The sequence below is a fragment of the Mus caroli genome, unplaced genomic scaffold (genome assembly GCF_978045245.1).
Source record: "Mus caroli unplaced genomic scaffold, Mus_caroli_1 scaffold_8, whole genome shotgun sequence".
NCBI lineage: Eukaryota > Metazoa > Chordata > Mammalia > Rodentia > Muridae > Mus > Mus caroli.
In genome coordinates, this window is record NW_028227263.1 from 126643066 (window position 1) to 126670171 (window position 27106).

The window sequence follows — 27106 nt, forward strand, 5'->3', positions numbered from 1 at the left end:
CTACAGGTAGGTCTTTATTGAACTTGGTATTGATTCTGTGTGGATTTTGCATTGTGCACTCTAGTCCCATCATCTCCCCGTCCTTTAATACCTACCCTCTACCCTTTGACCTCCCCCCACCCCTCACCCCCCCAAAAAAAATCTCATTATGAAAGCGGTTGTTGACATTTTTAACCCCAAACTGGGGTTTCTACCCCACCTTTGACCACTTAGTTCCTGACTAAAAGACACACCCAACTTTCTTTACATTTACAATGAGCCTTAAACAGTCCAGGGGCGGGGCAGATACCTACCCTCTATGCCGTTAGAATCTACCATAACCCATAACCCCGAGTTATTGCTTACTATGTTTCATTGGGGCTGCTCCTCGTAACTCTCGTTGGACAGCTCACCTTCCTCTCTCTCTCTCTCTCTCTCTCTCTCTCTCTCTCTCTCTCTCTCTCCCTTTCTCTCTCTCCTCCAACCTCAAGCCTGGGAATCCTGAACCCCACCTGTGTCTCTCCTGCCCAGCTATTGGCTGTCAGCATCTTTATTTATTAATTTGGGGGCAAAGTCACTGGGGTCTCTCCTCTCTGGGGCAACAAGGTCTTGGGGAACTAGTATTTGGTATTAGAATACAAGCAGCATTGGGCCAACACACTACAGGAAGCTGCAGTGTGTCCCACTGTGTGCACTTCTTTCCTTGCAAATCTTTATTACAATGGGTCCTTGGTCTGGTTTGAGGTCTCTGGCTTCTGCTACACTGTCAATACTGGATCCTCACTGGGACTCCTCTCGGATATCCTGTTGTTGCTCTGTGTCATGGAGAAACTGCAGCTTTGGATCTGCAGGACGGGACCCTTCCCATGCTCCAGCAGTGAATACGTGGGGTAGATGTTGGGGTGGACCAACTCAAAGCCCTGGATCGGGGCCTGGGTGGTCATTATTATTTTTATTCTAAGATTTTATTGCATTTTACCTATTTATTTTGTTGTGAAAGAGACAAGGAAAGTGTGCATATGCCCCAACTTGCTAGCGGAGTTCAGTGGACAACCTGGGGGAATCAGGTCTCTGCTTCCATCATGAACTCAGGTCTTCAGGCTTGGCAGCAAGTGCCTTTAACCACTGAGTCATTTCATGAGCCCAATTTATTTGTGGGCTTTGGGAGGTTTTGGGGGGCAGAGGGGGAATGAGGAGGTTCTGAGGCAGGGTTTCTTTGTGTAGCCTTAGCTACACAAATGTGCTGGGTAGTGGTGTCACATGCCTTTAATCCCACCACTGGGGAGGCAGAGGCAAGCAGATTTCTGTGATAGCCTGGTATACATAGTGAGACTATTTCTACACACACACACACACACACACACACACACACACACCTCCCCTCCAAGAAAAGTTTCTGCCTTAGGGCAGGTAAAATGGCTCAGCAGGTGAAAGATGCTAGCCTGGAAAGCCAGGCAACCTGCTTTCGATCCCTGTAAAACAGGAAAGAGAAAACTGTCCCACAAAGCTGTCCCCAGACCACCATAGAGTGCATAGGCCTGTGTGCTCACACACATCAGGCACAGAGCCACTTACAATAAGATTTTTTTTTAAAAACCTCTGCCAAGGGGTGAGACGGAAGAGTTCTCACTTTTCAGATACTTTCCTAATAAGGGGGCATCAACTTGGGAGATTTCATCTACTTGGGAGATTGAAGCAGGAAGGCCACAAGTTCAAAGCCAGCCAGAGCTATACTGAGCACACTGAAATCTAAAACTTTAAAAAAAAAAAAAAAAAGGGCTGGTTATGTAGCTCAGTGGTAGAGCCCCTGCCTAGAATCCCCCAGTGAGGGGTTGGGGGGTGTGGCTCAGTGGTAGAGCCCCTGCCTAGAATCCCCCAGTGAGGGGCTGGGGGCGTGGCTCAGTGGTAGAGCCCCTGCCTAGAATCCCCCAGTGAGGGGCTAGGGGCGTGGCTCAGTGGTAGAGCCCCTGCCTAGAATCCCCCAGTGAGGGGCTGGGGGCGTGGCTCAGTGGTAGAGCCCCTGCCTAGAATCCCCCAGTGAGGGGCTGGGGGCGTGGCTCAGTGATGTAGCCCCTGCCTAGAATCCCCCAGTGAGGGGCTGGGGCGTGGCTCAGCAGTAGAGTACTTACCTAGTATGAGGCCCTAGGTTCAATTCCTCATACCAAACACTAAGTTAACACAACAAAACCCCTAGGACCTTCATATCATTCAACATTATTTATTACCTGTTGTAGAAACTGCAAGGTCACTGGGAGCATGAATGTCAGACCACAACCAAGAGCACATGGCTTCTTCTATGCTGGGAAATTCCCAACGGTCATGCCTCTTACCGCTCAGCGAGAGATCCTCTGAGCTCTGTTTTACTCACACCCTCCGCAAATAACACAGACCACACAGACATCATTTACACAGCTTTATTTTACACTCATACATTCACATTCATTGATAGTTGTATCGATGTACTACTTCAACAAAGATGTAATCGAGTCTCAGGGATTACCACGAGAAACGTCTGGTGGTTGACTGACTCACTGACAAGAGTTTTTAGATCAAGAAAACTGAAGGTGGGAGTGGTCATGAAATCTCAAGAGGGCTGGAAATCCAGGCCAGAAATCCCGCGCTGTACCAGGTTAGCCCAGATTAGCTAGTGACCCTGATGTCAATCACAGCTGAACAGGAGATGGAGACACACAGATGCATAAACTCACTTAGGATATTGTTACAGGACATGCAGGGGATCCAATCCCTTCCACCACCTTCCAACCCTTTCTCCTCAAAGGTCACATTTACAAGAAACTTGATTAGGGAGCGGCAGGGACAGCCCAGTAGGGAAAGCATGTTGCACGAATGAGGAATTGAGTTTAATTCCCAGAACCTGTGCAAAAAGAAAAAGAACATGGTAGCGCTGGCTTGTAGCCCTAGAGCTGGGGAGGCAGAGACAGGAGAGCTGGGCAGTTCCGGTCCAGCCTAGCCTGCTAGCCAGTTTCAAGCCAGTGAGAGACCCCTGTCTCATAAAAAGGTGGCTGGTGGCCGAGGAATGACACCCTAGGTAACCCTCTGCCTCCACATACACACACATGCACATATGCATAAATGAACACACACATATACACAGGAATATACAATTGTATGCAAAGCACAGTGCGGATAACCAGATACAGTTATTTATACACACAAGGGAATACAGCAGTATTTTGGATTACAACACAACTGAGTTGTTGTTTTCCTACACTTTAAAAAAACTATTCTTATTTACTTATTTATTTTGAGTCAGGATCTTACTCTGTAGCCCAAGCTGGCCTTGAATTCAGAGACATTCTCCTGCCTCAGGCTCCACAAGCTGGGTTACAGCCACACACCAACACCCTTGCTTCTTCCACACATAATTTTTAATTATATTCATTTAGGGGGGGTATGCATGTGCCACGGAATAAATGTGGAGGTCAGAACAAAACTTTCAGGGGTCACCTCTTTCTTTCCGTGATGTGGGTGCTGGGGATCGAACCCAGGGACTCAGGCTTGATGTCAAACCCCTTTTCCCACTCACCCATATCTGAAGCCTCTCCTCTTTCATGCTTTTAAACATGAAAAAGGAGTCCTCAGGATGTAGCTTAGAAACCACAGGTGGGGGTGACACCATCCTCTCTGGTTTACAGGCACACAGAATGAGACATGGCAGCACGGTCAGATTTAATGGCACTAAATTCAGAAGGTAGAGATCAGCTCGTTTTAAAGAAACGTTTAAAAAGAGACAGATTTTCTTCTTCTGACTATAATGTGAGCAACTTATTTAAGCCTCAAGGATAGAGGTCAACGGAATTAGAGCTAGAAATTTAATTCTATCAACCTCTCCTTTCCCCCTCAGGCTTCTAAAGAGGGTATCACCGCATTTGGGAACTAAAGTGCCATTTTTATTCCATTTTGTTTTTTATTGGTTCTGGAGATGGAACCCAGGGCCTTGCATATGCTAGGCAGAAGTTCTACCACTAAGCCCACTCCCAGCCCCTTACTAGGGGATTCTGGGAAGAGGTGTAGTGCTGAGCCACACCCTCAGCTCCTCACTAGGGGATTCTAGGCAGGGGCTCTATCACTGAACCATGCCTGCAGCCCCTTATTGGGGAATTCAGAACAGGGGCTCCACCACGGAGCCATCCCCCTATCCTCTCACTAGGGGATTCCCCAGCCCAGAAGTTCACTATTTCAGATAGGCTGGCTGGCCAGCAAGCTCTTGGGGTCTACTTGTCTGCACCACCTGATGCTGGTGTTACAGGCACAGTCAGACTTTTACGTGAGTCCTGGGGATTAGAACTCAGGTCCTTAAGCTTGCACTGCAAGCCCTATTATGCACTGAACCATCTTCCTTGCCCCTAGTTTTCTTCAAAGACAATGAAAACTGAAGGATTCAAGAGCAGGCAGATGTTTGTTTGTTTGTTTGTTTGTTTTCCAGAACTAACTCTTAGGATCTCAATTTCCATTTAGGCTGCTGGAGGGTGAACACTGAAGAATCCACACAGCAAGCTTCAAAGAGCAAGGTCTGACTTAGCAAATGTGTACAGTGCAAGGGACAAAATGTCTACATGCCCTTCTGGGCCGCAGGCCGAGCAGGCAAGCTATGCATGCTCCAGAAGAAAAAGCAGGGGTAGAAGAGAATAAAGGCTGAATGTGGGTGCGCAATACCGTGAGCCTCCTTGTGGGCAAAGGGAAAGAACGTTCTAGAATTTTCCAAAGCTATTTATTACCTTGTCCACCTTTGAGGCTGTGCAGAGATGAAAAGTGACTCCAACTCAGGAAAAGACACAGAGGGAATCTCCCCCTGACAGTATCCCCCAACCTAAGGCCTTATATCCATTGCCTGTGTGGGTCAGACCCACACAGGCACACTGGGCCCCCAACGGTTCACAGTCAGGTTTTATTCAACCACAAAGAAAAAGTTCTCTTCCAACTTGAGTCTTCTTCCTTGATGCTCTCTCACCTCCATGGGTACAGGGTTCCCCAAATCATAGCTTCCTGGAATCTATGGATAGATCAGAACACACCAAGGGAAGCAGGAAGAACCATAATTAGATATTTACTGCCTGGGAATCTCCTGAGACCAGGACCGTGGCCACCCCCACCTCCACCCCTACCCAGCCAGGCCCTAGAAACATTAGCCTTTGGGTCCTACACCTTAACAGACTACAGAATCTCAAATCATAAATTTTTATATAGCCCAGCTGACCTTAAACTCTCAATCCTCTTTGCCTCCCAAGTGCTGGGGTTACAAGCATGTGACACAATGTCCTACGCCAAAACTGCTACATTTTTATGGAGGGAAATGGCTCAGATGGTCATGGGTCAGCCTTGACCCCAATGAAGCCTAGTAAGGGCTCTAGGATGGAGGCCCAGGCTCTTGCTTGATAATCCTCACCTAGGAGGGTAGTTTGTTTTTACCTCCCCCAATACCCTGAGGTCCTCCTGGTTACCCTGTTGTGGACCCCTCTGTACCCCACTGAACCCCACCTTAACTAACCAAGTCATCTCTATGTGCATTCACCTTTGGAGACACGAGGGAAGCCTCCCAGCTTGGTCTTCTGAGCCCTGGATGTTGAAGCAGGTGCATCATCAGGTACTGACACAGCCCTTCTAGCACCAAGCCCTTTCTTCAGAATGGCTGTTTTGTTCTTGGTGGCTTCAGCCAGGACATAGGAGAGAGCGCCCAAGCTCACCATCTTCTTCTTCTTCCTCGTGGGGGCAGGGATCTTGTTAGAGGCCCAGGTCATGGCTTTCTTCTTTGGGGGGTTCTCCAGTCCACCATCTTGATCTGAATCCTCTAGATTCCCGGGACTGTCAGCTGCAGGCAGCGCAGACGGAGGAAGATCGTTGGGATCCCTCCAGACTCTTTTCTTCTTCCATACTGTCTCTTCCTGCTTCACAAAGGGTTTTTTGTTGCTCTTGACAGACTCTGGGATCTCTGAGCTTTGGGCAGCTTCACCAGCTTCCAAATTAACCTTATTGTAATTGCTGCCCTGGGATTTCCTCCAGCATATTGGCTCTTGCTTAAGATTTTTTTTCTGCTTCCTCCTCCTGGAGCGAATCTTACCTCCAGGCCTGCGAACCAGAGGTTTTGGAGGGTCACAATGGTCCTCTGTGTTCTTCCAGTAGTTTCGGTCCTCCATCTTGAAAGCTGAGCCCACTTCGACGCCCAGCCCGGGTTCCTTCTTTACTCTCTTCCTCGCTGTGGAAGCCCAAGCCGCCATCAACTCAGCCTCAGCAGCCTCCTCAGCCCTTGCTTCTTCATCCCGATTACGGATTGCAGCATCCATGTAGAATATGACCTGTACTACTGCGCCCAGAAGCAACCCCAAGGCTTCCGCCCAGTTCGGTGGAGGCTGGTTTGAATTCGGTAGCGGTGGGTTAGGGTTAAGCTTCAAGAGGCGCACCATATCCTCCCAAGTGCGTCCTTCAGCATCCAAGAACTCGTTCAGGTTTTTTAAAAAGTCGTCGTCCTGGGTGGGATCCCTGCAGACCACTCTCCAGACACCGCCCCTCCCTGGGAACTCCCGGGGTATAGAGCTCAGATTCACACCCTCGCTAACCTCAACTAGAGCAGCCTTCACGTTCTCTTGCCTCAAAAAAATTTTGTTGAGCACACGGTATGTGCCCAGTGGCAAGAGGACCCCATTCAAGGTCTCCTCAATTTCTGCGTGGCTACAGTACTCAGGGATACCAGTGACCAACAGGGATCTGTGGATGTCCATTCCCATGCCCCTGCACCAATCCTCCAGCAGGTTCATGGCCACAGGCTCCGACATCTTCCTGCTCTACCTGTGCGTGAAAGGGAGAGTCTATGAGGAAGGGGGTGGAGGTAAAGTAAGGCTCCCCAAATATGAATCCTGCAAAGTGACAAGACAGTGAGGTCAGATCCCCTGGAAGATGAACAGAAATATAGGTCTCCCCTGACTCCTCCACAGCTTTGGCCTTACACAACGCCTCGTCCATAGCGCCTCCCCTCCCCACTACCCCCGCTCCCAGGATCCTCTTTCCCAGCCTGGGCCCCTGGTGCTCACGTGTCCTGAATATGGTTCCTGGAGCCTGGCGCTCCACAGGTTCACAGGGATATTCTGGCCTCCCTGCTTCTGACAATTCACCCAGGTCAAAGCTAGGAGCCTGGAGCACAGCTGCTTTCCCAAGCGCAGGCTCTGGCCCCAAAGAGGCCAGGACTCTGTCCCTATGCTTCAGCTCCAGTCAGCACAGGTCACACAGCCTTGATCTATACCGAGCTGGCTAGCTGGCGTTGAAGATCGCTCATGCGCACTTGCTTCCTGCACAAGGTCCTCAGATCCGCAGCCCCGGCGGTCTCCATGGCAACAATCCATTGGTTGCTAAGCATCATCCTAGCCTGCTTGTGTATGGGCTCTGCAATCAAACTTAATATGGAAGACAGACAAAAGATGCGACTGCTGTGACTGCTTAGGTGTTCATTGGGCAAAAAGTTCACATTGTGCATCCCTCCAGAGCCATTTCTCCACCACGGACTACTTTTTCTCTTTAAATTTAAACACACACACACACACACACACACACACACACACATATATATATATATATATATCCCACCCTCACCCACAAGGCAGGGTCCTACTGTGTAGCCCCGCCTGGCTTGGAACTCACAGAAACCTACCTGTCTCTACTTCCTGAGTGCTAGAATTAAAAAGTCTTGTGCCACCATGTCTGGCAACTTTTATAATTAATTGTTGTTGTTGTTGTTGTTTTATAATGTGTTGTGGTGGTGGTGGGGATCCAATATCCCCTTCTAGCTTTGACAGGCACTGCACTCACATAAAAGAGACACACACATAGATGAAAATAAAAAAAAATTAAAAGCTCTAGTAAAGAAAGTAATTTATTTCTCAATCCAGTATTTATTTCCCAGATAGACTATACTGTGGAATTCCTTATACAAAGCAAATGTGTATCGTCTGTACAGCTAGAGTTCCATGGTCCTCACGTCCCTTTGTCTGTTTTCTCTAACATAGAAAAGGTGGATTGGAAGCGATGGGGAGGAGAGATGCCTCACAGGGACCCCGTGGCTTGGAGGATGTATCTATGGGCATGGTCAAGTGCAGCCAGGAGGAAGGGCAGTGCAGGAAGTCATCTCCCTAGATAAGTGGGATCTTGTAGTTCTGTGTGCTCTTCAAGGCCATCTGCTGCAGGATGGATGTGGCTAAACCACGGGGAGCTCTGAGAGCCCTGAATCTCCTTCTTGACTTCATGACTCCTGGGAGGGTGTGTGGTCACTCCATGGTATGTGAGGTGGTAGCAGGGTGGCATTATTCATCTTTCACCTTCAGATTCATTCTCCTATCAACAACAATCTCCAAAAAAAAAAGATGGAAACAAATCCTTAGGGGTTTGTTTGTTTGTTTGTTTGTTTTAATGAATGGCGGCTCTTTTCCTGCGTGACTTAGTAAAATAGATGACCCTTTCTATAACAACAAAGCCACTAGCCTTGGGAGAAGAGTAAGTTGGGTCATGTTGCCTGGGTGACTTGCCCAGGAAATGGGTCCGTGAACACAGCACTAGTGAAGAAGGGAAGCTTTTCCAGGGGACTTTTTGGGGTGTGGAATGGTGATGATGAAGATGGAGATGAAGAAGAAGAAGATAGAATACGAAGTCATCGGGGCTGGGACGATAACTCAGCAGTCAGCACTAAAGACCTCCAGAGTTTGCTTCTTCCAGAGTTGCGTGGCGCCCAGACGCACATGACGACAAAATACCCACACGCATACAATCACTAAGTACATCTAAACCTCTGGGTACTTCAGTGGCAAAACACTTTTGAGCTCCTGGAGTCAATCCCAGGACTGCTGAAGAAATAAGAAGCAAACAAAGAAGTAAGAAAGGAAATGATGTACCTTACAACGTTCGCTAAAGGTGAGGCAGCTTAGATGAAATTTCCTGTGACTAGGGCTATATCTGAATGTAACCAGCCATATCGCAAATAACCACAAAAACTTCCCTGGCCCAGAAACTCAGATTCTCCAGTGGACTATGAGTGTTTGGAAGACTGTCATGAAAAATGAAACTGGAGGGCTAAGAAGATGGCTCAGTGGGTAAAGTACTTGCTGCGCAAGCATGCATTCATGAGTTCAAATCCCCAGCACCCATGAAAGATGTAAGGTGTGGCATCCTGGGCCTTTAATCCCAGTGCTGGAGACAGAGACAGGAAGAACAGCAGGAGCCCCCCTATCAGCCAATTTTCCAGAAACAGCAAAATCCAGACCAGCGAGAGGCCCTGCCTCAAAAATTCATGGCGAGCCGGGCGGTGGTGGCGCACGCCTTTAATCCCAGCACTCGGGAGGCAGAGACAGGAGGATCTCTGAGTTTTAGGCCAGCCTGGTCTACATAGCAAGTTCTCGGCCAGCCTTGGCTACATAGTGAATATGGGGAGAAGACCTCTGGCCACCACAAGCACACCGAGTTCCAGGCCAGCCAATGCTATATAGTGAGACTTTTTCTCAGGAAAAGAAAAGTGTTTATCAGGCTGGTGTAATATAGCTCAAGGGTTATAGCTCACTGGCTGCACTGGAATAGGACCCAGGGTCCATCTCCATGATGATTCACAATCATCTGTAAGATCCAAAAAAATCTTTCTCACTCTTCCGGTCACTTTGGTTACACTGGGTACACATGTATACATGCAGGTAAAGGAATTATGCATATTAACTAAAAATGAAAATTATGAATGTAAATCAATTAAGATGTGTTTATAAAGCCAGGCATAGTAGCACATGCCAGTTTTCTCATCATGAGGATCCCAGAAAATTCAAGGCTTGCCAGGTCTGCACATCAAGTACCAGGCCAATCATGGATACATAACAAGACTGTCTCAAAAGAATTAATTGGTTAAAGGTCAGTGTGGGGCTGGGCAGTGGTGGCGCGCGCCTTTAATCCCAGCACTTGGGAGGCAGAGGCAGGTGGATTTCTGAGTTCAAGGCCAGCGTGGTCTACAGAGTGAGTTCTAGGGCTACATAGAGAAACCCTGCCTCGAAAAAAACAAAAAACAAACAAACAAAAAGCAAGTCAGTGTGGTGGTGCACACCTGTATCCCCTTGGCAGGTGGGTTAAAAGTTCAAGGCTGTCCTTGGATGCATTTCAAATTTGAGGTCAGCCTATGTGTTGGGAAACTATCTCAATAAAAAATAAATAAATATTTTTCATGTAGAAAAAGAATGTGTAAATATACATAGAAACTTTATATGTGTGTTTATATACTATACATGTGTGATTAGTGTAATCAGTTGCCGGACAACCTCACATTAAGGAGCTACACTGATTGCCAGAGGACTTAAAAATAGTTCTGAAGCATCCCTAATAGGAGTGGTTTCTATGACGACACATGGCCCTGTGGTTTCTATGACAACACTGCAGAGCGGTTTCCAGGACAACACATCTCTGCAACCCCAACGTTTCCATCATTCTCTGCTTTGTATTTAGGGTTATTTTTCCATAGTCTTCCTGTCTGTTTAGCCTTTGGTTTGAGGGTTGTTTGGTTTTAGGTTTTGCTTGGAGAGCTGTCCTCTTGCCCAGGCTGGCCTCATATTTACTACTTACCCAAAGGTAGCCTTGAGCTCCTGATTCTCCTGATCGCTATTGCAAGTGTGCGTCAGCACGCCCAGCTCCCTTTCTTTGGCTTGGAGACAAGTTGCCACTGTGTAGAACAGGCTGGCTTAGAATGCAAGGTCCTCCTGTGTCAGCACTTTGAAAGCTGAGGTGGCGAACATGTTCTGCCATATCTGCTAGACGTAGGGTTTCTCTTTTACCCTGCTGTGTTTTTGTTGTTGTTGAGAACTCATCAGATTTCCAGAAACGCCAACTCCAGAGAAGGTTTAGCGGTGCCTTAGTTTGCTTCCTATTGCTGTGGTATACCCCATCGCCAAAAAGCAACTTCAGGAGAAAGGGATTTATTTCAGCTTGCAGCTGTAACCCTCACTGAGGAAAATCAGGCCCGGAACCGAGAGCAAGCACTCAGGCAGAGGCCAGGGAGGAAGGAACACTGCTTACTGGATCGCTCAGTTTGCTTTCTCATACACCCCACAGCTATCTGTCCAGCGGTGGCACCGCCCACAGTGGACTGAGCCCTCCCACATCAATCATCAATCAAGATAATGTTCCACACACAGGCTTGCCTACAGGCCAATCTACTAGAGGCGTTTTCTTTTTGAGACAGGGTTCCTCTGTATAGCTCTGGCTGTCCTGGAAACTCACTATGTAGACCAGGCTGGCCTCGAACTCAGAAATCCGCCTGCCTCTGCCCCCCAACTGCTGGGATCCAAGGCGTGTGCCACCACGTCTGGCAAGAGGCGTTTTCTCAGTGAAGGTTTAAGCTTCTCAGACGACACCAACTTGTTTCAAGTCAACAACAACCAATATTAATCTTAATCATAAGAAAACTAACCAAAATAGGAGTGTACGGGTTCCTCTTAATCCCTTCCCCAGACCGTGCTAACGAACCCACACTTCGGGGACTGAGGTGGTTGGTGGTCATTGTCCCGTCCTCTGTTCTGTCAGGGTTCCTCTTGGGCTCAAATCTGCAACTTGATTCCTCCCAAACCTAGTGTCCTCAGCTGCTTTCTGCAGCTGAAATAAAACCCTCAGACCGAGAACAACTTGGGGAGGGAGGGGTTTATTTCATCTTCCACTTCCAGGTTGCAGCCCACCATGGGGGTCAGCACAGGAACAAGCAAGACACCAGAGGCAAGAACCCGAGAAGAACCCTGAATTCTGGATTGCTCTCTGGAACTATGCAGTCCTGTATAGACCAAGCTGGTCTTGAGCTCAAAGAAGTCCACCTGCCTCAGCCTCTGGCTGGGATTAAAGACTTGCATGCCACCACACCTATCAGGGAATGGCACCGCCCACAATGGGCTAGGCCCTCCCTACAGACACTCCCTCAGGCCAGTCTGATCTAGGCAACTCAGTTGAGATTCTCTTTTTCCAAGTGTCTCAAGTTTGTGTCAAATTAAAAATGGAGATTAAAGAGTGCACCTGGTGTCCTGGACTTGATCCCTGGCACATGGGTGCCCAAGCTCACAAACACAATAATAATAAATAATTTTTCTTCAAAAAAAAAATGTACTGGGTTGGTAAGATGACTCAGCCATTAAGAGCACTGGTTGCTCCTCCAGAGATCCCGAGTTCAATTCTCAGCAACCACATGGTGGCTCAGAACCATCTGTAATTCCAGTTTGACCCTTCTCAAGGTGCTGCACACATGTGGTGCGCACACACACACACACACACACACACAGAGAGAGAGACAATACAGCCATACACATAAACTAGAGAAAGTATTTTTAGCTGCTCGTAAATGGGGCTATAGAGCTAGCTCAGCAGTTAAGAGCATGCACTGCTCTTGCACAAGGCCTGAGTTTGGTTCCCGGCACCCATATCAGGTAGATCACGACTACCTGTAACTCCACTGCTAGGGGATGCAATGCCCTCTGACTCCATGGGCACCTGCCCTCAGACACACACAAATGCATATAAATAAAAATAAACAGAATGAATCTTTTAAGTTACTTGAGTTAATGACTTGAGTTTCATAACAGATAAATTTTCCTGACATTGGAACAGAATTTCCAAAATGACCATAACATACTTACTGTTTTAAAATTTTTATTATTTGTGTATGTGTGTGTGTGTGTGTGTGTGTGTGTGAGTGTATGGGGGTGAGTGTGTAAGTGTGTGTGTGTGTATGTGTGTGTGAGTGTGTGAGTATATGTGTATGTGTGTGTGTATGTGTATGTGTGTGTGTATGTGTATGAGTGTGTGTGTGTGTGTGAGTGTGTGTGTGTGTCCAAATGCCTGTGCGTGAACATAATGTATGTCTGTGTAAGCCAAGTCTACATACATCACAGTGCTGTGTGAAGGTCATAGAACAACTTTGGGTTTGGGGGGTTTTGTTTTGTTTTATTAAGATTTATTTATTTTATGTATATAAGTACACTCTCACTGTCTTCAAACACAGCAGAAGCGAGGACATCAAATCCCATTACCAATGGTTGTGAGCCAGGTCATTAGGTCATTAGGCCTACACAGCAAGCACTTTTTTTTTTTTAATATTTTTTTTATTACGTATTTTCCTCAATTACATTTCCAATGCTATCCCAAAAGTCCCCCATACCCTCCCCCCCACTTCCCTACCCATCCATTCCCATTTTTTGGCCCTGGCGTCCCCCTGTACTGGGGCATATAAAGTTTGCATGTCCAGTGGGCCTCTCTTTCCAGTGATGGATGACTAGGCCATCTTTTGATACATATGCAGCTAGAGTCAAGAGCTCTGGGGTACTGGTTAGTTCATAATGTTGTTGCACCTACATGGTTGCAGATCTCTTTAGCTCCTTGGATACTTTCTCTAGCTCCTCCATTGGGGGCCCTGTGTTCCATCCAATAGCTGACTGTGAGCATCCACTTATGTGTTTGCTAGGCCCCGGCATAGTCTCACAAGAGACAGCTATATCAGGGTCCTTTCAGCAAACGCTTGCTAGTGTATGCAATGGTGTCATCGTTTGGAGGCTAATTATGGGATGGATCCCTGGATATGGCAGTCTCTAGATGGTCCATCCTTTTGTCTCAGTTCCAAACTTTGTCTCTGTAACTCCTTCCATGGGTGTTTTGTTCCCAATTCTAAGAAGGGGCAAAGTGTCCACACTTTGGTCTTCGTTCTTCTTCAGTTTCGTGTGTTTTGCAAATTGTATCTTATATCTCGGTATACTAAGTTTTTGGGCTAATATCCATTTATCAGTGAGTACATATCATTTGAGTTCTTTTGTGATTGTGTTACCTCACTCAGGATGATGCCCTCCAAGTCCACCCATTTGCCTAGGAATTCGTAAATTCATTCTTTTTAATAGCTGAGTAGTACTCCATTGTGTAAATGTACCACATTTTTTGTATCCATTCCTCTGTTGAGGGGCATCTGGGTTCTTTCCAGCTTCTGGCTATTATAAGGCTGCTATGAACATAGTGGAGCATGTGTCCTTCTTACCGGTTGGGATATCTTCTGGATATATGCCCAGGAGAGGTATTGAGGGATCCTCCGGTAGTACTATGTCCAATTTTCTGAGGAACCGCCAGACTGATTTCCAGAGTGGTTGTACAAACTTGCAATCCCACCAACAATGGAGGAGTGTTCCTCTTTCTCCACATCCTCCCCAGCATCTGCTGTCACCTGAATTTTTGATCTTAGACATTCTGACTGGTGTGAGATGGAATCTCAGGGTTGTTTTGATTTGCATTTCTCTGATGATTAAGGATGTTGAACATTTTTTCAGGACACAGCAAGCACTTTTATCTCCTGAGCCATCTCACCAGCCTGGTCCTGTTATTTTGTGCTGCATATTTCTGCAGAAATACCATCCTTGGCACAATGGTTATAAAGTCAAAATATAAATTAACTTTGAAAACGGCGATTCTCTATATCCTGCAGATGAAATATTCAACTGAGATTTAATTCTTCAAGTTAAGATGAGAGAGCAATCACCCACTGGTTTTTATTTAATAATAAAAATATTACGTACATAATCAAAGAACTGTTTTAAATTACATCTCATAACTCATTAACAGAAAAAGTTTGGTCTGTATACCTATTTTACTCGTCTTTATATCGGGGGTCATATAAAAATGTCTTGGGGAAAAAAGCGGTTACTAGTTGAAAAAGTTTAAGACTCAAGACTTCTTAAGCCAGGCAGTGGTGGCACAAGCCTTTATTTTATGTAATCCTAACACACAGGAGGCAGAGGCAGGCAGATCTCCGAGTCTAAGGCTAGCTGGGTCTACAGAGTGAGTTCCTGAACAGCCAGGGCTACACAGAGAAACCTTGTCTCAAAAAAACTAAAAAAAAAAAAGAAGAAGAAGAAGAAGGGATGGAGGGAGGGAAGGGGAGGGGAGGGGAGGGGAGAGCCCAGTGGTTCAGCGGCATCGCCTTGGCAACCTTATCCTGGGCCACTCTGATTTTCTTCTCATAATCTTAGGATTATGTGGGCAGAGGGGAGATAAGTTCTGTGAGATGAGGCTCATGTTACAGCCCCAGCTGCTGGCCGGTATTGCCTAGGAGTAAGTACAGCAGCTGGCTTGCTCCGAGGAAGCATTCCAGCTAGGGGCTGTAGCCAGTGGCCACAAAACCAGGAGCCCTGCCCATTTTTCTTCCTTAAGTCATTTTTCTTATGAAAAAAAAAAATAGCCAAACAAGAAAATCAGCCAGGGTCTTAGTTAGGCTCACTGTTTCTGGGATGAAACACCACAAACAAAACAACTTGGGGAGGAAAGGGTTTCTCTGGCTTACATTTCTATATCACGGTTCATCATCGGAGGAAGTCAGGACAGGAACTCAAGCAGGGCAGGAGCTGACCGTGGAGGAGTATTGCTTACCAGGTTGCTCCTCATAGCTTCTTCACAGAACCCAGGACCACCAGCCCAGGCATGGCACCACCCACAATGGGCTCCCCCTCCCCCATCAATCACTAATTAAGAAAATGCCCTACAGTCTTGCCAACAGCCCGATCCTACGGAGGTATTTTTCTTAATCGAGGCTCCCTCCTTTCAAATGGCTCAAGCTTGTGTCAAGTTGGCTTTAAGACTTGCTGGCACAGCTCGCCACCAGCACCAACTGTGTGGAGAGAATAGTCTGGCAATAAGCCTAAGGAAATAAACTCACTACTCAGGAGGCTGAGGCAGGAGGATTGCCGCAAGTGTGAGGCCAGACTGGGATATGTAGTGAATTCTAGCATGTGCTACAAAGGGAGAACATGCCTGGGACAGGAGGAGTGTGGAATACAAAAGAGCATGAGGCTCCTCTGGGACCAGTGAGGTGGCTCAGCGGGTAGAGGCACTTGCCACTAAGTCTTATGAGTCAAGTTTTCTCCCTAGGACCCACATGGTGGAAGGAGAAAATGGACTCATAAAAACTGTCCTCTGATGGCGTCTATGTGCACTAAGGCATGCACACACATTTGCACAGGAGAACACACACGTGCAACAATGGCTGGCCGTGGTGCTGCATCACACGCCTTTTATCCCAGCACTCAGGAGGCAGAAGCAGGTGGAACTCTGTGAGTTTGAGGCTAGCCTGGTCTATATAGCAAGTTCCCTAACAGCCAGGGCTACACAGAGATACCCTGCCTCAAAATGACAACAGCAACAATAATTTTATCTGCTACTTGAAATTTTCATACGTGCATACGATGTCTTCTAATCTTATTTACCCCCCTACTACTTCCTCCAACTCTCCCTGGCAACCCTCAACTCATTTCCTTCCCAACTTCATGTCAGCTTTTTAACTTACTGTTATTAAGAACTCCGTGAGTCCAATGTTGCCTATGTGCTCATGGTTGTGAGGCACCCACTTGGCAACCTAGCAGCAGCCACACCCCCAAAGGCTAATGACTCTCCCCCGATCCATAGCCACCCACTGCCAGGAGTCCTCTCCCTACATTTTTTTTATTATCTATTAGTGTGTGTGCACTCACATGCATGGCCACACCTGTGGAGGTCAGTGAGTCCACCATGTTGGTCCTGGAAATGGGATTCATGTCATCAATGCCGGTGGCCAGTGTCCCTGCTCAATGAACCATTGCACTGGCCCCAGAAAGAATTATCATTTTTAGAAAGGTGTAATAATAAACATGGCAATTGTTACCCAATCTCTCCAGACCCTCTCCATCTTATTTTTCAGACATTCTTTTTTTCTTTTTCTTTTTTTTTTTAGTTTTTGTTTCAATTTTTCTCTTTATTTGTTGTATTTATTTTATTTATATGAGCACACTGTAGCTGTGTTCAGACACACCAAAAGAGGGCATCAGATCTCATTACGGATGGTTGTGAGTCACCATGTGGATGCTGGGAATTAAACTCAGGACCTTTGGGAGAGCAGTCAGTGCTCTTAACCACTGAGCCATCTCTCCAGCCTGACAAGGTCTTTCACTGAACCTCTAGCTCACTAATTCGGCAAGGCTGGATGCCAGCGAGCCACAGGGATCTACTTCCCAGCACTGGGATTGCAGGAACACGATGCCAGGCTTTTACAAGTGCTGGAGACTCAACTCAGATCCTCATATTTATGTACAAGCACTTCAGCATTAGCCATCTTCCCAACCCCTAAAACTGTTATTAAATGACCACAAGTTTAGGGTCACCTTCACGGTTACAGCAGCCAAGTACACGCTAAAACCATATCCTAGAATGTTCCTCAGATAAAAACCTGAGACCCAACAGTGTAAAAACACATTCTCAAGAGACTCGTGAGCGTGCTCTCTTCGGCAGCACATATACTAAAATTGGAATGATAAAAAGAAGATTAGCATGGTCCCTGAGCAAGGATGACACGCAAATTCGTGAAGCATTCCATATTAGAGAGAGAGAGAGAGAGAGAGAGAGAGAGAGAGAGAGAGAGAGAGAGAGAGACTCGTGAGCGAAATGCACAAAACACAGATAGGTTTCTCTCATTTGTGACAGGCTCAGGCCATGGCTCAGTCGGTCATAGAGCCCTTGCCTAGAATCCCCCAATGAGGGGCTGGGGGCGTGGCTCAGTGGTAGAGCCCCTGCCTAGAATCCCCCAGTGAGAGGCTGGGGGTGAGGCTCAGTGGTAGAGCCCCTGCCTAGAATGCCCCAGTGAGGGGCTGGGGGCGTGGCTCAGTGGTAGAGCCCCTGCCTAGAATCCCCCAGTGAGGGGCTGGGGGCGTGGCTCAGTGGTAGAGCCCCTACCTAGAATCCCCCAGTGAGGGGCTGGGGGCGTGGCTCAGTGGTAGAGCCCCTGCCTAGAATCCCCCAGTGAGGGGCTGGGGGCGTGGTTCAGTGGTAAAGCCCCTGCCTAGAATCCCCCAGTGAGGGGCTGGGGGCATGGCTCAGTGGTAGAGCCCCTGCCTAGAATCCCCCAGTGAGGGGCTGGGGGCGTGGTTCAGTGGTAAAGCCCCTGCCTAGAATCCCCCAGTGAGGGGCTGGGGGCGTGGCTCAGTGGTAGAGCCCCTGCCTAGAATCCCCCAGTGAGGGCCTGGGGGCGTGGCTCAGTGGTAAAGCCCCTGCCTAGAATCCCCCAGTGAGGGGCTGGGGGTGAGGCTCAGTGGTAGAGCCCCTCCCTAGAATCCCTCAGTGAGGGGCTGGGGGCGTGGCTCAGTGGTAGAGCCCCTGCCTAGGATCCCCCAGTGAGGGGCTGGGGGCGTGGCTCAGTGGTAGAGCCCCTGCCTAGAATCCCCCAGTGAGGGGCTGGGGGCGTGGCTCAGTGGTAGAGCCCCTGCCTAGAATCCCCCAGTGAGGGGCTGGGGGTGTGGCTCAGTGGTAGAGCCCCTGCCTAGAATCCCCCAGTGAGGAGCTGGGGGCGTGGCTCAGTGGGAGAGCCCCTGCCTAGAATCCCCCAGTGAGGGGCTGGGGGCGTGGCTCAGTGGGAGAGCCCCTGCCTAGAATCCCCCAGTGAGGGGCTGGGGGATGTGGCTCAGTGGTAGAGCCCCTGCCTAGAATCCCCCAGTGAGGGGCTGGGGGCGTGGCTCAGTGGTAGAGCCCCTGCTTAGAATCCCCCAGTGAGGGGCTGGGGGCGTGGCTCAGTGGTAGAGCCCTGCCTGGAATCCCCCAGTGAGGGGCTGGGGGCGTGGCTCAGTGGTAGAGCCCCTGCCTAGAATCCCCCAGTGAGGGGCTGGGGGTGTGGCTCAGTGGAGGAGCACTTACTTAACAGGTATAAAGTTCTGCAATCTATCTGCAGCACCACTAAAAATAATAATAATTATTATTATATATTATATGTTAGTATAATATTATTAGTATAATATAATTATATTATTACTACTTCAAAATATGAGCCAGAGTTAGGAAGATGACTCATTAGATAAAGTGTTTCAAAAACATAGGGAACCAAGTTCAAATCCCCAGCACCAGTAAAAACATATGTGGTGGAACACATCTGTAACCCCATCCTAGGGATGGAAGTACAAAGATAAGTAGATCACTGCACAGCCATTCCAGCTGAAACTGGGAGATGCAGGTTCAGGGAGAGAGCTTATCTTACAAAGCAAAGTAGAGATGTTTGGAGAATGAGCCCCCTGCCTCCACTTCTTCAGCATCAGGTTGCTTAACTACCACAGTGGGCTTAGGGCTTTATCTAAAGCCTGCGCAGCCTGCTTGGCAATAGGTCCTAAGGATCCTCCCAGCCCCATGTTCTAGCAGTGGTACCTCTGAGGATTGGTTCATCACCAAGGCAACAGGCTCTGCCACTTCTCCAAGCTTCCCCACCATTGACGGACTGAGATTTCTCTGAACCTATAAGCCAGTATAAAGCATTTCTTCCACAAACTGTTTCTGGTATTTTTGTCACAGCTATGTAGAATAAACTAATAGTGAGATGTGGTCCGTATTTTGTCATCTAAGGAGGTGCAGGTGGGTCCTGCAGGCCCAATCCCAAACAGTGACTGACTGGCGCCTCTGCACTTTTAGTTCTGAAATCATCAGGTGTCCAGGGAGAAAACCCCAGAATCCAGACTCCACTTCAGCCTCTGTCCATACTAGCCCTGTCGCCTTTCACTGTCACAAAGATAAAAATTACACAGAACACACAAAGAGAGAGCTGTTGCCACAAAACTGCAGAGACTTCCTGCTTTCCCCAGTTCCTCCTTCTTGCTTTTGGAGGGACTACCTCATCAAAGCACATACTTCTTTCCTGAACAAGGAGCCAGGGCAGGGCAGAGCAGGCCGCCCACAGGAAGCTCCTTTAGTGCCCCATACAGCCCAGTATTTGCATAGCTTCTAGAGGACATGTCCAAGCGTGGTGCTGCATGCCATTAATCCCAGGACAGATGCAGGGGGATCTCTGTGAATTTGAGGCCAGACTGAGCTACACAGCTAGAGCTACATAAAGAGTCTGTCTCAGAAATAATAAATCTTAAAATGAAAAGGCTTCGTGGGTAGTTCTATTGTGTAGCCCGGAGCCAAAATACAGATCCCAAGGTATGGAGAGACTTGGACCCCAGAGTTCTTAGACTGGCTGTGCCTTACAGTCATTGAGTAGCTTTTGGCAACAGATTTAGGAAGTCCATCCCTGAAATGGCTCGGCAGATGCAGGGTGGGCCCAAGAATGTGCATTTCTCACAAATTTCAGGAACCAGTGAAGCACCTAGGCTTAGGCCATTTTTTCTTTTTTCTTTTTTTGTTTTTTTGTTTTTTTGTTTTGTTTTGTTTTGTTTTTGTTTTTGTTTTTGTTTTTTTCGAGACAGGGTTTCTCTATATAGCCCTGGCTGTCCTGAAACTCACTTTGTAGACCAGGCTGGCCTCGAACTCAGAAATCCAACTGCCTCTGCCTCCCAAGTGCTGGGATTCTCTGGGCTTCGATGCCAATTGCAGGGGAATCTATGGTGAGCGTGTGGTTGAGCCCGCGATTTCTGTGCACCCCCTCGTGGTACAATGGGGTCTCTGCAGAGAGTTGGTGTCTCACCCTGTGGAAGGGGAGGAGCCTGCACTAAGGACCCTGGTCCTCTGTGGGCGCCAGACCTTGGATCCCGGAAGGGGTGACGTCATAAGTCCCTAAAATCTTCACTCTCCCTTTATTTCATCTACCCACTACCCTAGGAATCTAGAGCGCCTCTGTCCTTGTCTGAGGCGGCCGAGGGACAGGATAAATGAGGAGCCAGGCAAGGACACACATCCAGAAAATCTGAATGGGCCACCACATGTCCAGCATCCTCTCGCTAAATTCCGGTTACTGGAATTCTAATTATCCATCAGCCCTGCTAGATCCAGGTGGCCTTTTGTTTTGATTTATTTTTTCGTTTGAGGTTTGTGTTTGCTTGCTTGCTTCTGTGTTCTGTTTACACTGTGTGTAAACACACACACACAGAGAGCAGCATGAATGCTAGAAGTATCCTGCGGAAGGGGAGGAGCCTGCACTAAGGATCCGGGTCCTCTGACAGGTGTGTGTGTGTGTGTGTGTGTGTGTGTGTGTGTGTGTGTGTGTGTGCATTCTCGAGCTGGAATAGAACTTAGAACATTATACCTGCCCCAAACTCCTCCACACCTTAGGCCCATTGAGAGCTGGGTCTCGCTTGGTTTTGATACAGGGATTTGAGTAGCCCAGGCTGACCTGGAATTACCTATGTAGATGAGGCTAGCCTTGAACTGATCCTCCAGCCTTCTTCATTCCCTGAGTGAAGATGTGTGCTACCACATACATGATGCTAAATGGTCTCTCGGTGACACTGCTTCCCCAGTGTTCAGCTCTGACCTTACACGCTGATGGACTCAGGTCATTTCTCTTGTCTTGCATATGCCTGCCTCAGACCTCTGTCACCTCAGCTGTCCTCAGGCTTCTGCCTTGAGGGCCTTTTCCAGCCAGCACTCCCGGATATCTAACTCATAGATCTTGTCCTTATCTAAAGAATTCTTCACCTGTGGCCCCTTCCAGGAACGCTACTGCAAGAGGTCCAGAAGGAATCCGCATTGCGCAGCCGGTGCTGTGGTTGCCTTTTCCGCCGCCCGAGGGCAGCCGTGCTCCACCCACCTCCGCCATTTAGGGCTCACTCAGGTTGCCCTGCTCCTCCAGCAAGGAAGAGCTGAGGGTCTGAAACCTTCCTCCTTGCCTCGCCCCCCTACCCTCCACTCCTCATCTCCTCTGCTCTCCTTTTTTCGACCCACAACTCCCTCCGTCCAGAGACCAAATGGTTCCTCGTCAGTGCATCTGGGATCTGGTTCATCCGTTGCGACCGTTTAAACATCAGCCAATCGGTACGACGCTGCTAGCAGCACACACATACGGCGATACGCACTGGGGGAACAGGATATACCCACTCCCACTGCTTGGATCTGACTCTGAGAGGCTCTGCTTTCCCTCCACCCCATTCATCCCCCTTTCTGGGGCCAGGTATGACCCCAAAAGCCCAGCTCCAAAGTTCTTTGGCAAAGCCTTTGAGTTTGAATGGGGCACTGGGGTTGGAGAAGGCGGCAGCTCAATCCTGAAGGCTGCAACAGAAACAGCCACAGCGACGACCCAAAGCCTCTGGATGGTCTTCAGTTGTTGGCATTCCTGGCAGTGAGACACAGACCAGGCTAAAGGGACTGTGAGGTCAAACAGGAGCTATAGCAGGGTCTAGGGGGGTGTAGGTGGCAATAAAAGTGGCAATGCCCATTGTTGAATTGGAGTATGGAAAGGCAGGAGAGACTCCACATAGGGCCTCGGGAGCAGGAGCCAGGGACATGTGTCAGCCATGACAGTAAGGCATGCCCCTCAACCTGGTATGCACTCATACCACTTTCCAGACCACAGAGAAAAATCAACAACTAAGATGCTTCATTGTTTCATTTGAGGATCCTGGATCACACAGCACACAAGGACAGGTACCTATAACTATGCAAGGGAAAGTGACATGTGGGGCCCTCCCCAGCCACTAGACCCCAAGTCCATCAGTCTACATGAAGTGAGGTTTCCTCTCCAGCCCACAGGCCCCTCTGGCCTGCTTCTCCATCTGTCCCCTCATTGCCACTGGTCCTGGGAATCAAGGAGAGGGGCTGCCTCTGAGTACAAAGAGGTACAGAAACCCCTTGCAGTTTCTGTATGTCCCCACCGGAGCTGGACAGTCTGGGTGTGAGGCTGGTCAGAACTTCTTTTCCATCCTAGAGGGTCCAGGTACCACGAACCGGTCACTTCCTAGGGATAGAAAGTTGAACACAGGTGCACACACACACACACACACACATTCGTACACACAGGAACAAGAGGGTGCAAAGTGCTGTGCAGGGCAAAGCATTATCTACACATGGAAACACGGAGCTGGGCAGCCCAGCCGGGGCTTCTGGCACGTAGCACTACAGGAAAACAGCTGAAGCGGCTGCTCTCAGGGACAGCTGAGGGCTGGAGCCTGGCCAGCAGCAGCCAGGCTTAGTTAGGGACCAATGAGGCCAGGGTGGGGCACAGCAACTGCTTCTTACCATAGGGACACTTGACCCTTTAAGGGGATCTGGGGTATATACTGCACACAGTGGGGAGAGGGGTGAACAAGGGACTCCATTGTTATATTAAAGAGTTACATGGGCAGACAGCTGAGGAGTGGCCAGTAGGAGGGGCAGGGCTTGCCCAGAAACCCAGAAATCTGGATTTCACCTAAGTTTTCCAAATCAGAACATTTTGGCAGGGTATATTACCAATTCAACCTGTGGACAAGGGCTGGGGTGGGGGTGGGGGAGTTGGCATCCCCTCTTTCCCACCTGCAGAGCCTCAGGAGGGTAAGCTAAGGCAAACGCCTTCCCTTCCTTCCCTCTTCCTCCCTCCCCCTCTTCTCCCTCTTCCTCCAGCCCCGCCCCCCAGCATTCCCCTCCTCTCCTCCCATTTTTATTCCTCCTCCAGTTCTCAGCCCTCAGACTTTCATTTATGGAATACTTTCCCCTCAACACACACGCGCTCACACGCATGCGCACGCACACACACACACACACACACACACACACACACACACACACACACACGGCCCTTAACCCTTCCAAGATCCCCTAATGCCCATAGTGCCCAACACTCTTGCTTCTCCCTAAGACCCAGTCAGGGCCAGAGGTGGCTCACTACTGTGAATAAATCCCAACTGTTCGGCCAGAAACAGGTGTCTGGAAGGATGGGCAGGCAGGAATGCCAGGCACCTACACACACTCACGCGGGAGGCATGGAGGGGGGGCTCCAGCGGTAGAGCAGAGACCCCTCAGTGTCTTCGGGCCCATTTCTCCTCGCACCCACTGGCCACTGCATCCGAGTGTCTTGTCTCTTTTTTCCTTGTATCTAGGCTGCAGCCATAATGATCGCTCGCGCCATCGCCATCTGTTCATAGAGCTGAGAGGGAAAGCTGGGCAACGGCCATAGCCAGCCAGGGACGCAGCAGAGCACAAAGCAAACGCACACGGTTAAGCGAGAGGGGGCTGCAGGGAGGAGAGAGAATAGGAGGAAAGTAGGGAGGGAAGTTCACACACAAGAGACAGGGCTTGTAGTGACATCTGCGGCACTAACGGCATTTGGGCGCCCGCCTTGGGCCCCTGCGTGCTTTCTTTCCGCGGGTAGACTTGGGAACAGCAGCTGGCTGTCCCTTGGCCTCGCCAGCCCTGGCACGGGCCCCGGGTCCTGCGGATCCCTTCTTCTTCTTGTTATTGTTGTTCCCCGCATGGTCCTCGATTGAAACCCCGCTCCCCGTTTTCTTCTCTGGGGTGACAGCCCGGCCACGACCACGGCCACCCCTGCGGGCTTTGCGTGCCCGGGATGCGGTGGAGACCGCGGTGGCGCCGGCCGGTGGGAGGCCTTTGGAGCCTGTGCGCGCTCTCTTGGCGCGCGGCTTCTTGGACACGCTGTCACCAGGTTCGGACTCTTCGCTGTCAGTGTCCTCGGAATCTCCCTCAGACTCTGTGTCTGAATCCTCGTCCGATTCCTCGTTGGATTCTAGATTCTCCTGGGAGGCCAGGAAAGCCAGGACCTCAGATAAACCACCTTGGCTATGGTCACACTTCCGGCCACCACTTCCACCACTGCCCCACCTGCTGGCTTCTTCCTCTCTCACAGCTTCCACCATATCTTGCGCAGCCAGGAGTGCCACCAGCTCCAATAGGCCACCCTGGTGGCCCTCAGCGGTCCAGCCTCTGAGGAGACCTAGCCCAGACTTCTTTCCCTTGGGGCAGTTCTCTGCCTCAGCCAAGGTAGAAATACATTCCAGAAGATTCCCATCTTCCTCTGCCTTCCTCAGGACCATGGCGTCCACCTGGCGACCTGCCTCCTCTACTTTCACCCTGGGCCCAGAGGTGTCCTTAGCCATGACGGACAGGACTTGAGGAAGGACATCTTTTTTGTCTTTTTTGTCGCCCCAGCCGAGGGTCTCAATCACAGAAGCTATTTTTAGCATTTCCTCTCTGGCAGAGGGGTCAGCGGGGTCTGTATAAGCCACAATAGCCACAAACTCGGGGCTATCCATCACTTCCTTTCCGTGCTCTCCATTTTCCAGAGACTCGCTGTCGGAATCATCTTCATCGTCGTCCTCGTCTTCGTCATCATCTTCATCATCTTCTTCATCTTCATCGTCGTCATCATCATCATCCGCCTCTGTCTCTACCTCCACTGCCGGGGTATCTCTCACAGCCAGTAGCGCAACTAAATCAGGGACCCCGCTCTTTTCGTCTTTGATGTTTAAGCAGATAGACTCTGTCCCAGGAAGGTCTTTCTCTATCTCTTCCTTCTTAGCTTTGTCGGTGACAGTGACAAGTGCCAAGAATTCTCGGGGGCCATCTCCTTCTTCCTGGTCACCCCGAAAAGCCCACTTCTTGGTGAGCTCTTTGGCAGCTGCTTGGAGCGTGGCATACAGGGCCCTCTGGTCTTCATCTACGCTCAGGTCCTCTGCGTAGATCTCCTCTATGACGATACCCAGGCTGTCATCAGAAGAGTCTTCCGACTCACTCCTGGCTCGCCGCCCTCCCCGGCTCCTCTTCTGGCCCTTCTGAGCCGTCAACTTGTGGCTTCTGGATCGGCGCTTGCCTCCCCGACGGCCTCGACGGCCGCTCCTAGCTGCCCCTTCAGAGGAGCCAGCCTTCTTGGCCTCCTTCCCTAATCCCTTGGCCTGGGCTTGGGCCTCCAATACCAGAGGGATGGCTATTTCTCTGAAGTCATCCATGGGCCTTTCATCCAGCAACAGGCGCCTCATCTGCCTAAGGACCCGCGCATCTTGCCCGCGGTCCTTACTCAGGATTTTCCAGATCCCATTCTCTCCCCTAATGTGGATAGGTATGGCAGAGTGATCGAAGTCTGCCCCAAATTCTACAAGGGCTGCCTGAGACTTCTCTTTGGTTACAGCTCTCACAGTCCGAAGCCTGTAGTTGCCCAGGGGCTGCAAGTTCGGACTCAGGGTAGCTTCGATGTCCACCTGCTGCAGGCGCTCAGGGATGCCCGTGATCAGGAGGGCCCTGTGCACCTCCACTTCCAGCTCCTTACACCAATCTTGCAGAAGGTTCATCGTCATGGCGCTGCCCGGCGGAGGCTAATCTTAGGTGGGAGGGAGCCCGAGAAAGGGGTGGGCTACTGAATACAGGCTAGGTCAATCCCACTCTGGAAAGGCCACCAGCAGGGTGAGAGTCCAGACTCCGGGTTTGGGGCTGTAGGCTATAGCTACCTGCTAGCTAGCGGGACGCAGCGGTCTTCCCCCGGGGCAATCCGAGGGTCCGCAGGGGGCTTACGTGTACTTTCTCCGAGCTGTCCCGGGTTGCTCCTCCCTTCCCTTTGTCCCTGACAACCTAGGTGACTGGACACCGCTGGTGGAGTACAGGAGGGCGACGATCAACGCACCTGGTGGGCGTGGGGGTGAGTGGGAGCAGCGGCTCGCCTGTGCTCCCGCGGAGTCCGGAGTGAAGCGCGTACCCGGGTCTAGACGCTCAGCGGGGCCGCTGCGGAACGGCAGCCTCAGTCTGCGCCTGCGCGGACCCAGTCACCTCCCCGCCCCCTCCTGCTAGTCCCCGTCTCCATAGTAACACTGCAGGCTGCAGCTGGGGTCTGCCCGGTTATGGTCGCAGCAGCTGCTTTTAAAGGGCCAGGTGGGAAGGAGGGTTTAGGGACTAGTGAGCCAAGAAGGAAGACAAAGTCACTGTGAAAACCACTGAAGGTGATCAGTCTTGCTTCAAGGGATAGACATTTCCTTGGAAAGAATAGAGGCTTCCACCAGGGTCATTTATTCTGGCTTTGTTTTTTGAGGCAAGGCCAGGCTAGCCTTGAACTTGCCATGTAGCCAAGGATGACCTTGAACTTCTGATTCTCCTGCTTCGGCCCTCCTGCAATTACAGGCCTCAGTGGTGTCTAGCCTGCGCTGTTTTATTAATACGTCTCTGGGGCTCGGGGCCAGGGTTTTCTGCATGCTGCGCAAGCACTCTACCAATCGAACTACATCCTCATTCCTGCGGGACAGATAGACCTCTGATTAATAAAGCCCCAAATCAAACTGTCCTTTGGAGGTGTGACCTCACACAGGCTCTATGTTTTACCGTATCCTCAATAGCAAGTAGAAACGCCCAGGTCAGCTGTCTTTTATGAGCGGAGGGGTATCATTTAGGGTGTGTGGGACTCAGTATGTGGGTACCAGACTCATGGAGACCAGCTTCACTCATGGATGTC

At 49.7% G+C, this 27106-nt stretch overlaps 2 protein-coding genes and 1 non-coding gene across 5 annotated transcripts; 1 reads left to right on the forward strand and 2 right to left on the reverse strand.

Moving 5' to 3' along the window:
• Nucleotides 1-3365: 3365 nt before the first annotated feature.
• On the reverse strand, nucleotides 3366-7273 carry Pnma8a (PNMA family member 8A). Of its 2 annotated transcripts, none has more exons than XM_029479094.2 (3): nucleotides 7026-7273; nucleotides 5513-6783; nucleotides 3366-4993 (listed from the first exon to the last, which is right to left on the reverse strand). In XM_029479094.2, the coding sequence occupies exons 2-3, from the start codon at nucleotides 6768-6770 to the stop codon at nucleotides 4977-4979; spliced, it is 1275 nt and encodes a 424-aa protein (XP_029334954.1). In that variant the 5' UTR covers nucleotides 6771-6783; nucleotides 7026-7273; the 3' UTR covers nucleotides 3366-4976. The 2 variants fall into 2 exon arrangements, with proteins under 2 accessions (XP_029334954.1, XP_029334953.1); XM_029479093.2 differs by having other exon boundaries at nucleotides 5513-6851.
• Nucleotides 7274-17264: 9991 nt separating this feature from the next.
• Nucleotides 17265-17371, forward strand: LOC115031698 (U6 spliceosomal RNA). The gene has a single exon (XR_003837358.1). It is a non-coding gene; the product is annotated as a U6 spliceosomal RNA (small nuclear RNA).
• Nucleotides 17372-22278: 4907 nt separating this feature from the next.
• On the reverse strand, nucleotides 22279-26414 carry Pnma8b (PNMA family member 8B). Of its 2 annotated transcripts, none has more exons than XM_021168524.3 (2): nucleotides 23631-26414; nucleotides 22279-22632 (listed from the first exon to the last, which is right to left on the reverse strand). In XM_021168524.3, the coding sequence occupies exon 1, from the start codon at nucleotides 25962-25964 to the stop codon at nucleotides 23973-23975; it is 1992 nt and encodes a 663-aa protein (XP_021024183.1). In that variant the 5' UTR covers nucleotides 25965-26414; the 3' UTR covers nucleotides 22279-22632; nucleotides 23631-23972. The 2 variants fall into 2 exon arrangements, with proteins under 2 accessions (XP_021024183.1, XP_021024182.1); XM_021168523.3 differs by having other exon boundaries at nucleotides 22279-22636.
• Nucleotides 26415-27106: the final 692 nt, after the last annotated feature.

Coding starts and splice junctions, on each gene's coding strand:
- Pnma8a (XM_029479094.2), bottom strand. CDS start 6,770: ATGTCGGAGCCTGTGGCCATGAACCTGCTGGAGGATTGGTGCAGGGGC.
- Pnma8b (XM_021168524.3), bottom strand. CDS start 25,964: ATGACGATGAACCTTCTGCAAGATTGGTGTAAGGAGCTGGAAGTGGAG.